This window comes from Saccostrea cucullata, unplaced genomic scaffold, assembly GCF_032062105.1.
Source record: "Saccostrea cucullata isolate Sc308-1 unplaced genomic scaffold, CSIRO_AGI_Scuc_v1 ctg3189, whole genome shotgun sequence".
In the NCBI taxonomy this organism is placed as follows: Eukaryota; Metazoa; Mollusca; class Bivalvia; order Ostreida; family Ostreidae; genus Saccostrea; species Saccostrea cuccullata.
Window position 1 is genome coordinate 130,771 of NW_026922683.1, and position 12,770 is coordinate 143,540.

Consider the following 12,770-nt stretch of genomic DNA (forward strand, 5'->3'; position numbering starts at 1 on the left):
TCTATTGTCATCAGGCTCACTCACTCTGTCAATCGTTCTGTAATCACTGTACTCACTTCTACAGTCTGTCATGTCATGGTCTTTGTCAACCAAACGTTCTAAAGTCCTTGTAAGTTTCTGTAACACCGTCGAAATATCACAAATCTGGGACTGCATAGAATTCACTTTAGTCTCAATATCAGGACTTGGTTCACCCCCACCCTGGTCATTGGGGTTCACATTACAACCACGGGATTCTGCCATTTTACTTTTTTTTCACCGGGGAAAATCTAGCAAGTGTAAATTAAGAATAACAATTTTTCCTGCACGAATAAATTTATCCTATCACACTGCTGCCACCAAAATGTAACGTTTTCGCCGTTACGAGTTCGTAAGATAGGATAAAATAATTATTTATTACCAAATTGGTATTTGTAATATATAAGCCTGGTCGCGGCTAAGATCAGGCTTCGGGGCCACCAACCTATAAAAATCTCACCTCAAAACTCACCCTCAAATCTTAGAATTCTGCCTCACCTGAAATTTTCCTAAAATGCCGTGCCACCAACATTTCTGAAATTGGTCTCACGTTAGCTGAGATTAGAGAAAAAATTCAGATTTATTTACATAGTTACGAGCGTGTTTTTTCCCGCAATGATGTACAAAACAGCTGATTCAGGTAAGAACTCTACTTTCACTTTCAAAATATTTACATTTTTTGTTGAAAACGTGTAAATTTACATTGCGCATGTATTTCAATGCAATCAATGACGTCACATACGTCACATGTAAATAGCCGTCTGTCACCCTGTCACCCTATAATGGCTACAGATGCAGATTTGGCGATGGCTCTTGCTAATTCTGAAGACAACTTGTATTGTTCGGCTAGTTCTGGAAATTTATTTTAAAAAAAACCCTAATTGGACCGAGTTGGAAAAGAAGGTGTTGGTAGAGGAGGTTCATAAACGAGAGACGGTTTTGTTTGGGAAATTTAAAGGCCCGGGGGGTGGCAAAGCAGCCAAAGACTCTGCATGGGCGGAGATTGCAGAGGCTGTGAATGGGTATGTTCTCCGGAAAGTTCCGCATTGTTTATTTTTTTTTTGCAATCACATGATCACACGATGGCTGCTTGATGACGCCTGTTTGGCGGTTATACGAGAAAATAATTGAAACATACGATAAGTCCATTACTACTTCATTATATATATTTAAGTCTTGTATAACTTCATAATTTACTTCTTTCTTTTATATTTCTTGCACATTGTTAGGCCTATCAGTTCTGCTTTCGGTAATATGCTGTTCGATATCTCTTGATCAGGTCTGGTACAATGAATCACTAGATTTACTCATTTAGCAACGAGTACGTAGCTTGATTTAGCTACGTAGCTTGATTTAACTACATAGCTTTATTTACCTACCTGGGGTAACTTTATTTAGCTACCAAATCAATTAATTTCTAGGAAAAAAAATTCTCATAGTGTGCAGAAAATCTCATTTTGCTGCAGTGATCATTTTCAACTTTGAACTTATTTGAAAACAACTCATGAAAAAATCTTTCTTGGAAAAATGTCTTTTTCTGTGCAATTGCAATCAAAGTTCTGAAAGTTTAGGGGTTATTGTATGGGTTCAAAAGTTATAGCCAAGGTTAACTGTTGATTAAGCCATATACTATAGGGTAAATTCACAGTGCATTGGACACCCTGTTCTTCAACAACTTATATAGCAATATCATAACCCAACTTAGCACAGATCCATGGTGGGGCCGTTCAGTGTTTTCAAGGGGTTCCAGTGTTTTCAAGGGGTTCAAGATCACTTTTACTTGGTTTATTATAAACATTCAATAATTCTGCAACCCCCACCAGGCCCAAACAACTAATGTTCCTTGTGATAGATAAATTATTATTATCGTATTATTTTTTAATTTTTTAACGTTGTTAATTATTCAGTATAATTAAAAATGTGATAGCATTCATCTCAAAGTGCACTCAGAAAGAACCACATTTGACTAATTGTGTTCTGATGTTTTCTTATGTTCTTTAGAGTCAGTGGCGCTGGAATGCAGAGAACTGGTGGTGAGGCTAGTAAACAATATAGCAACTTGAAGCAGAGAGGTAATTAAAATGTTAATATCTTGGCATAGTAGAAAAGCATAACAAATGTAAACATTGAGTAATATAAGTGTTCATCAAATATTAGAAAGTTAATCAGATATCCAAATGATTTCCCTCCTATTATCTGATTATTTCAGTTTATAGGTGGAAAAACATTTGTATACCTGATTAATGATTATTTTTCCAAGATATGGATATATTGTGAATGATAAAGAGCGATAATATGGTTGAAACAAGGCCATCCTTAAAAAATTGTTTGTTTGGAATTGCCGCCTGAAGGGTTTCAGACACAGGAGGGAGGGATGGAAATTTTTTTTTTAAATTGAAGATAAATTTTAAATTTTTTATAAAAAAAATCTCAGTAAACAGTAAATACATTTTCTGGCTTAAAAAAAAGTATCTACCATCAACAGAAAAACCTAATTTTACACAGATCTGACACTTCATTTCAGTGTTTTGTTTGGTGCATGTGATACATGGAATGGGAAAATAAACTGATTAGATAAAAAAAAAAAATCTTTCTACTTTTGGTCAATAATTTTTTTTCAGAAGGGGGAATTTCAGAGATGGGAGGCATTTTCAAACAAAACATAATTTTATTTTGGCCCAACAATGAATCTACAAGTACATGTATGTAGCCTTGCCTTGCATGTTTTGTACTGCCACCGTAGAAAGAGTTAATTTTTACGATTCATTGGTCCTTATATTAACTCTCAAACAGTCGGAGGTTCGTTTGATGTAAAGCTCCGGCAATTGTAACATAATGTTTTCAAAGATACAGATAGCAAAAATTTTAACTATTTCTTTCGCTTCAGTTAATCTGTTGAGGACATCTTAACTCAATTTTCTCTCTTTTTTTTAAGTATAAACCAGTAAAGTTACAGTCTCGTCAGAGTCTTCTGGTTATTACAGTAACCTGAGATTGTATAGTACATGTAGTTATGTGTGCAGTCAGCAATGTTTTTTCCATTTTTCATAAACAAGGATTTTTTTTTTAATCAGCAAAGGGAAAACTATCAAGAGATGAAAAGACCAAAGACAGGAGGTGGCCCAAAGCCCCCTTCACCTTCAGTTGCTGAGCAGTGCATTCTTGATTGTTTGGAGGGAAGACCTTCCCTTGAAGGAATAGCTGGAGGAATTGATACAGCAGGTTGCCGTTGCAAAGTTCCTCTTATAATGTTGCAACTATTGAATATACTTTAAATCATGATTTAGATATTCTTGACAAGTGGTCTTCCAAATGGCTTATGAAATTTAACCCATCTAAAACGAAAGCATTATTCTTTACATTAAAATCCAATTATTATCTCCCAAAATTACAATTTTAACGATGTAATCTAGAATACATAACCTCTCATAAGCATTTGGGTTTACTTTTGAGCCAAAATCTTAATTGGTCTGATCATATAGACAATATAGTTAAACAGGCTTACCAAAGACTAGGTCTTTTAAAAAAGCTGAAATACAATATCGGTAGAAAAACTTTATCTAAAATGTACATAACATTCATTAGACCGCTACTTGAATATTGTTCAATAGTTTGGGACGGGTGTTCTTTACAAGATGTTGAACGATTAGAAATGGTACAGCTTTATGCTGCAAGAATTATTACAGGGTTACCAATTATCGCTTCAAGAGATGCATTATATTTAGAAACAGGATGGGAACCTCTTGCAGATAGGCGAAAAGTAGCAAAACTTAATACTATGTACAAGGTACATCACAACTTAGTACCCGATTATTTAAAAAGTATTTTTCCCGCAACAAGACGTAATGAATCAAAGTACGATACACGCAATAGAGAGGACTACACTATTCCTAGATGTAGACTTGAAATATTCAAGAAATCTTTTGTTCCTCATACAATAAACCAATGGAATAGTCTGAGTATCACCACTAGAAACAGCATATCTTTTAGCAGCTTTAAAAATAACATACATAAAAAACCAGCAGACCACCCTTCTTATTTCTCCCATGGTAATAGACGACTTAATATCATACATACTAAACTACGACACAATTGCATTTTAAATTATGATCTTTATAGAAGAAACATTATCGAGAGTCCTAACTGTTCATGTGGTACACCAGAAGACCCATATCATTTTTTCTTTGTATGCAATAAGTACCAATATGCTAGAGAAAAGCTATTCAGAGATTTACTGTGTCTTACGAAACCAAATATCAAATTGAACATTATTGATTGTCATTTACTTCTGTGGGGAGATGAGTCACAAAATGTAGAAATCAATAAATATATTTTTCAGTCAGTTCATAAATTTATAAGAGATTCTGGTAGATTTAATTAACTATTACTGCCTAACACTTACACTCTATATATCTATATAATTATATATTTATCATAATTATGTAACAAATGTATGTTTCATTTTAACAAACTTGTTTGTACATCAATATTCCTTTTCACTTATTTTCCCTATGTATATATATTGACAGTTGTATGGTGAGAACCTAGTAAGTTGTTAGAACTTGTGTTCAAACCATTTGTATAGTATTTATACAATAAAATATGTTCAAACCAAACCAGGTTGCTAATTGCATGAAATCTTACTGTTTATATTCCATTATGGAATTGCTAGGAAAGAAAAACAAATCCTGAGTGAAATACATGTATACAAGACTGATATAAAGGTTTTATTACATAAATATAACAAAACAGTTATGATCACTGCTGAGAATAATCTAACTATATTTCACAAGTTCTTAAAATATTTGAAGTCAAAAGTGTCGGTATCGCCTGGTTTTGTTTTAATAGATTTCTGGTTTAAAAGGTAATTGCGGTTTTTGGCTAATTAGAGCATTCAAAACCTTATTCACACCGAAAAAAAGAATATTATATCTTGTGATTGAAAAATATCCATATTATTTATTATTTTATCTTTTTTATCGTTATTAACTGAGAAATATTCCAAAACAAGTTGCACTGTGACAGAAATATGTAGACAAAATATCACCTCTCTCAGTGATTCGGTCGCACTATGACCTCTGATCCCCAAATAACATTTGCACAGAATTGAACATATTTTCTCTTCAATAGGTTCATCTAAGAAAGATATAATGCAAATGTAAATATAAGGCAGTTGATCTGTCAGACATGGGCAACAGTTTGCAGGCCGGTCTGACAAATCAACTGTTGCTCTTAACCACACTCAACAACTACATAATAATGAATATATGGTATAAGACTATAATTTTAAATTAACTATGAAAAGTTGTATAGTTTAATGAATTAAAAAAAATTAATTTTCAATATTTTTTCAAAACAGATCCAGCATCAGAAGTGTGTGGTCCACCATCAATTTTGAAAAAGAAAGAGGAATCAGAAGGTAAAATTATAGGATATTGGATCTTACATGATCTGTAGTTGAATATGCATGATTTTTATCCAACGAGCTGTGTGGTTTTTATCCTCAAGCCTTGGTGAGGGGATAAAAACACACAACGAGTTGGATAAAAATCATATCTAACTACAAATCATGTGAGGTTCTTTTTATCCCATGTTTTTTACACCACAAATAATGCTTCAACACTGTCTTTATATAGGACTTCACTTCATTTTACTTCATACCTCTATTGCAAAACCCATTGTGACGTCACAACTGTGTGATATGAAAACTATTTATACGGTCTCGTCTGAAGGACCGGTCTTCACGTTGCACCCCACAATTTTTTTACCCAAAATTTTTATGGATACAGGTCTATAAATGGCTTTGATCATTTCGACTTTAAAAGTAATTAACTCTTAACATTACAATAGCATTACGATTATTTACTCTTGCATGTATAAACAATAGTATTACAGTAATTAAAAGAAACATCTAGCTTTTACAAATGAATAAAAAAACAAACAACAAATAGAATATACTGTAAAATCCCATATATCATGAATTTTTATAGCAACAGTTCCAAATTTCTCTGTGTAGGAAAATAATTTCCCCCTTAAAATTAAGATCACAAAAAGATAATGTGTATAAGTTTATTCATTCCGATTATTTCAGTTGTGATAGAATAACACATGATGATTTGATTTTCCGGGAACCTGTGATCTGTTTTATACTTTTAAGTTTCCTGGATTTTGCAGATAGAAGTAAACCATCCTCCAAGAAAAGAAAGACCACCACTCAGGACCTTGAAGAAAAAAACTATGACATTAGAGCATGAGAAGATGAGAGAAGAAATTCAGAAGATCAAGTTAGAGAAAGAAGTCTTCGAAATAAAGAAATCGTATTACAACTTAAAAGTTCAAATGTTCGTTAATGAGCATCCTGAGGTGGTGGCTCAGATACTCCCAGTACATGAAGTTTAATTTTTAATATCCTTTTATAGATGACTTTCACATTTACAAGAGTTATTTCCCTTGGCAAGGGCTATTTGGAATTTGGAAACAGTTATAACCATCTCTTTTCATCATCACTCCATAATAATTTTATTCAATTCACTTTCTTTACAATTTCCATGTTAGCATACAGTCATGACATTAAAAACTTATAAATCAAATCTCTACGTATTTGTCCGTCGTCTGTCGTCGTTGTAAACTTTTTACATTTTTATCTTCTTCTCAAGAACCACTGGGCCAAGTTCAACCAAACTTGCCACAAAGTATCCTTAGGTAAAGGGGATTCAATTCAAGGGGAAGTAATTCAGAAATAGTGAAAATTTGGTGGTATGTTTTACAAATCTTCTTCTCAAGAACCACTGTGCCAGGAAACTTGAAACTTATAGGAAAGTATCCTCAGGTAGTGTACATTCAAGTTTGTTCAAATCATGACCCCCAGGGGTAGGGCCGGGCCACAATGGCCGATCATAATTTTACAAAGAAATATATAAGGAAATTCTTTAAAAATCTTCCTCTCAAGAATAGCAAAGGCATGAATGATCATATTTATATGCAAGCATCCTTTGTTAGTGTTGATTCAAGTTTGTTCAAATCATACCCTCTTCCCTTTAGGAATTTGTTGGAACCTCTTTTGGGTTTAAACTTTTCAATAATAAATTCATTTCTGCTTTTTTTTTTTTTTTTTTTTTAAAGCTACTGTGCTCAGGTGAGCGATGTGGCCCATGGGCCTCTTGTCTGTTATGCTCCTTGCCTTGTGGTAATACAGGAACAACTCAAAATTCAACCAAAACTTAAATTTTTAATAGATTCAATTGAAATATTACAGGTATTTTGCAAAGGATCCAGTTAAAAGAATTATGTATTTGTCATGACAACATAAAAGATCTCTTTAGAATGTGAAAGTCATTTGATATGTAAAAAAAATTCTTCATTTTCAGTACCATGTATCAAATGAAGCTTGGTTATAAAGGATATACATATGTATCCACATGTATGGATTAATATCAAAACATAGGTGTAATTTATGGCATTTTTCATGAAAAATATTTTGCTGTTTGTAAACTTTTACACCAAACACTGAGGGGAACTAAATGGTGTTTCTTTGTATAATATACATGTACACTTTTTTATGTACATTGTAAAAATACTTACATGTACACATACCGTATATCGGGTTATTTTAGTGGGGTGCTAATTTTGGCTTATTTTGGCATTTTGATGATAGTCCGCTAAAATATCAATCTTTAAAATAGTCAGTACTCTTATTAGTGTGGATTTTCAAAAGGTTGAAACCCTGCGTCCGCTTAAATAAATTACGCCAAAATTATTGGCATACCTTTGAGTAGACAAAACGCCAAATTTTACACCCGACAAGAAAACCTACTATATGGTATATGCTTTTCTGATCACTTTTTGGCCAATGTCCATCTAACCCTTTTTAATATCTATTTGGACTTGCTCACAAGATCCAGTGGAAAAAATTAAAGTAATCTTAAAGAAATTCAAGAATCTTATATGAAGTTATTGTGAAAGCACCCTCAAGCAGTACAGATTCAAGTCTGTTCAAATCATAGTCTCCATGATAGGGTGAAACCACAATAGCTTTTTTGTTTGTTTGTTGCTTAATATTTCTTTCAATAATTTTAGTCAGTGGATAACTGCAAATTTAGATTTATACTGGACATAGGACCACTGAGCAGTGAAGGATCTTTTTCGTGCCAGCAACTTCTGTGACACGACCTGGATTTTCATGGTCTTGTTTGAAGCACTAGTCTTGGTTTGTGGACTCAAATTATATCCTGACCCTACGATACTGGTACTTTGACAATATGGAGCTAAATATTTTCATATAAATGAAGGGGGAGAAAAATCTAATAAAGTTCTTTTGATGGAGAAGTCAAGGTAACTCAGGTGAGCATTGTGACCCAAGGACCTTTTATTTAATGGAAAACTAAGTTTTAAAATTAGATGTTAATGGTATATATGTAAGAAGTAAATAAATGTATTAGTAGAACAAACAATGGTGTCTTTATATTTATATAATGCTACAGTGTTCAAAGTATGAAATTTCATGGACTGGACACTCAGAGTGAAAGAATTTGATGTGTATTTTATACCTGAAATATGTGTCTTTAATGTGATCCCTCACTGTGCGACCCTGGACATCCTCTGGAAGGGGCACTTCACAGACTTCATTTATTGCAGTGATCTCGGGGACATCTCTTAATATGTCTCCCCTATCCAGGCCGATGTTATGGAGGACGGCACATGCAGTGATCACCCGGCAAGCCCTCTCTGGGCCGGTTCTCAGGCCTGAATGCAGGGCGTTGAATCTTTTCTTTAAGACTCCAAAGGCCTGTTCTATTGTCACTCTGTGCATTAAAAAAATGGATATGATGTGAATGTGATGATACAAATATTTGAATGCATGCTCAATTAAAAAAAAAAAGGGGGGAGTATATCATTGTACCAACCTGGTTCTGCTATGAGCGGCATTAAACTTTTGTGTGGCTGATGTCTCTGTAGCTAAGTATGGCGTTAATAAATATGGTTTTAACCCATATCCTGAGTCCCCCAACAGCACTCCTTGCAGCTGTCCTTAAAATTAAATGAAAGAAATTCTTCAGCAAACCATTATATAAGGATACAGATTGGAAATATCGAGTAATAATTTAATTGAATCCCATTTCATAAGGCCATGCAAATTTAATTCCTTGGTTCTCAAGCCTTTTTCTTTTAAAGAAATATGTTGAGGGAGGGAGGCATTTTAAATTGTACAAAACCTCAAAAAATGGTGAGGCACTTTATTTCTTTTTTTTAATTTTATTAATTTAGCAATAGAGAGGGTCAATGAGGTACACTTGTAAGAGATGAGGGAGGATCTGAGAACCAAAAAACTCATTTTTATTGGCCTAATTACCTTCCTCCATAACTCTGCAGAGGTGTGATTCCCGGAAAATTCTGGAATCATGGACGCTACCAGGCCACTTAGCAACCACGTCCCTGATTTTAAATCGAGCATCACACATCATCTGTATGAAATGGTGAAATTTTTAAGTACAATTTAAACATGGAATCATATTTTAGTCTGATTAATTTTTGGGAGCCGATGCATGTTTTTAGTTTCTATTTTAAATATTTTGAAATCATTTTATATATGTGAAGACATAAACCTTTCGAAAGAGAGAGAGAGAGAAAGTGTTACTAAGAATTTACTGTGGCGAAAGAAGTCGATTTTATAGAATATTTTGAAGAAAAGAATGATTCCACTTGAGCATGGTGCTGTGGTCCCTTTTTTGAACCCCTCTAACTTTATCTAATTAACTCAAATCTTAATAATTTTACACCTAACCGATATTTTGTTATCAGTGTGGTACTAGTACATTACTTGCAAAAATTTTCATTGAAAACGGCGCTTTAGTTTTAATTAAGGTAATTAAGTAAACCCTCTAGTGGGAGTTAATTCCGGAATGTTGCGCCTGTCCGAGTTGGGTTTTGTGTCACATTAAGGTGGAATAACACACCAACTTTTTATTTCATAGATCTTTGAGTCATCCTTTTAAAACAAGGGATTTAGCATTGAAAGGTCGATACTAGCTCTTAAGCTATTTAGCTATTTTACATGAATTTTTTTGGTATTTTTTCAAATAAAATGAAAAAAAAAATTAATTATATCCAACTAAGATGTTTTCGAGTTAACAGTTTGCTGTAAATGAATGTATCATATTAATATCTATAAAATATGTAAAGAAAGGCTGGTTAGACTTTTTGATTTTTATTATAAAAAAATATTTATGAAAATAAAACACATTATTTGTGAATATTTTTTTAAACCTATGGTTTAAATCACCATAAAATCCAATTTTTAAAAGAAATTGAAACGAAATGGAGAAATTTTAGAGAAATTATTTTTTTTTAATATTTGGACGTAACCCGATCAAAATTAAATTGACACGGATCAAAATTAAAACAAAATTAATAAAATGCTAATTTACTTTGAATTACAATGGAAATTCATGAATTACAGTGACCCCTCTTACAAAACATAGCCTCGTTCTTTATTTTTTGCTTACTTTTAATTCCTGTAATTTTGCAAAGTTGCAATTAAGACCTAGAAGAATAGCTTTATTAATCTATTTGGGTTACTTTCTATATATTGTTTTTGCGCAATTAACCGGGGGCCACTTTTTGTACACTAAGTGCAATCAATCTTTTGAAATTCAGTTTTGAAATTTCAAAGTACCTGCACATTGATGGCATAATAACCTTTGCGACATATGTAATCAGCCTCGTTCACTTGTGGTGCTATTATCTTGACCATTGTCCCGTCAACACACCCCACAACACTTGGAAATCCTGAGAAAAGAGGTACATGTAAGGGTTTGGATATAAATATCCTGTCCTTTGATCTTAAAAATCCTCAATGAAAAGGAAACAGAGTACAAAGTTTTAACTGATAAAGGTTCTTCGAAAATCATGATTTTTTTTTTTTTGGTCTACATTTTTATGAAAAATTTCTCTTAATTGCAAATAATTTTTTTTTTAAAAAAAGTCCAGAAAAAAAAATCCAGAATATATGGTATATAACATGTGTAATGAATAAAAGTATGCATTTTCATCTTCGTAATTTTTAATCAAGCCATATTAATTTTATCATGATGTTAATATATGTATATAGAATGAAATAATTTGTGAAGTTGTGTATGAAGATGAGAAAAATCTTTAATGCCGTATTTGCCCCATAATACGCCCCTTTGACTAAGGCATAAAGCCCCTCCCCCTTTTTTTCCCCTGCTTTTAAAGCCCCCACAATTAAACAATGTAATTCAACAGAATATGAAACCACTTTGTTTTTAATGATATAAAGCCTTGATCTAATTTTTCATCAAAATATTGACAATGATTATGGCTTTATAAAATTTTAATAATGCATGTCACTACGGGGCATGCACCACTTTTAAGCTCATTTGGCATTAGGATGCTTTGTGTAAAGTATATGTTTTTAATTTGTCTTCATAAATTATACATGTCTTGTAACAAAACGTCATTTTACTTCGAAGGCAGATTTAGTTCAAGCGTTCCCATTAAATCCCATTTTTCGGTATGTACTGAGGCGCTTTATATATGACGATTAATTTATTATGGTGCATGTAATAGTACTAGTGCACTGTTTACGATTGATATATGGTTACCTTTCTGTGCTTGTAAAAACGTGCATGCTTTAGGTACAAATGGAGAACTTCGTGTGAATAGACTGCATGATACATTTGTGTTATATTTTACTTTATGTTTTAAGGTCTTCAATGTATAACGACCACATTTTGTACCTAATAAATGAACGGTCCAATATTTTTAATCATGGTAGCAATTTGAAGATATTATCAAATGAAAATGCTCCACCAAAGGAATTTACAAAATTTTGATTATTGTCCAATTAATATCACTTTGAATTTTACATTGAAGTCTATGGGCAGTGCATGTTTTTATAAGATATTGTAAAAAGTAATTTGAATTTCAAAGAAATCTCTTGGTGAAAATATGCATAAACTCCCTCTTTATTAAAATATAAAATAAAATAAATTATTTACCGCAGAAATTTTGTGAAATCAAAAATTTTCTTCTTTTCATCAAGGGCAGATAACTCTTCAAAAACTGTGAATGTGCAAAATGACCGTCTCCTTACATGTTATAAGTCTTGTGAATTTGGTTTATTTCACTTTTATCGTTTTCTAGCTGTGTGCTTTTAACTAGTTTAAAATTATTTAAAATCAGTCAAAATCCCTTCGTTATACATTGAATACCTTAATTTACTATTATGTGGTGAAATGCGTTAATGATCGGGTTCAAGCTACAGAATAAGTGAAGGTCATGGTCATGTGCAGACAAAATTTCTCACCGGCAATCTTATGGAATGCTGCCTTGATATTTCGGAGCTCCTCTCCACGGGGAAGGCTTATGAAACGCCCTGTAGGTTGGCACAGAAGGTCAGTGACTTGCCTTGTCGCCCTACCAGCTGCACTTTTCGAAACATTCAAGGTGTCTCCAATTGTCAGGTAGAAGGACCCTGTCGCGAAAAATCGCAACGAGACCAAGACTTGATGAAGGGGTGTCAGTGGATTGTTTCGGAGATTCGGGAACGCAAGGTTGTCTTTTAAGATATCGACAATGAAAAAAATAGTTGCAGGAAAAAATCTATATCTTTCAAATATCTCGCCATCGCTTAAACCTTCCAGTGGATTTGATCGATCCAAGATCCTCCTTGGCACACGTATAGCTTTTCGCCGACAACGTTGCAGACGCCTTCTTACAAAACTTCCAGCCAT

General features: G+C 33.2%; 1 protein-coding gene and 1 pseudogene across 1 annotated transcript; one reads left to right on the forward strand and one right to left on the reverse strand.

Annotated features, from left to right (window-relative positions):
• The first annotated feature begins 444 nt into the window (after positions 1-444).
• LOC134262210 (uncharacterized) lies at positions 445-6,498 on the forward strand (annotated as a pseudogene).
• A 1,596-nt stretch (positions 6,499-8,094) lies between these two features.
• On the reverse strand, positions 8,095-12,770 carry LOC134262207 (putative nuclease HARBI1). The gene is made up of 6 exons (XM_062744590.1): positions 12,674-12,770; positions 10,691-10,803; positions 9,368-9,479; positions 8,922-9,045; positions 8,565-8,819; positions 8,095-8,266 (listed from the first exon to the last, which is right to left on the reverse strand). Exons 1-6 carry the CDS (start codon positions 12,768-12,770, stop codon positions 8,095-8,097), a joined length of 873 nt encoding a protein of 290 aa, XP_062600574.1.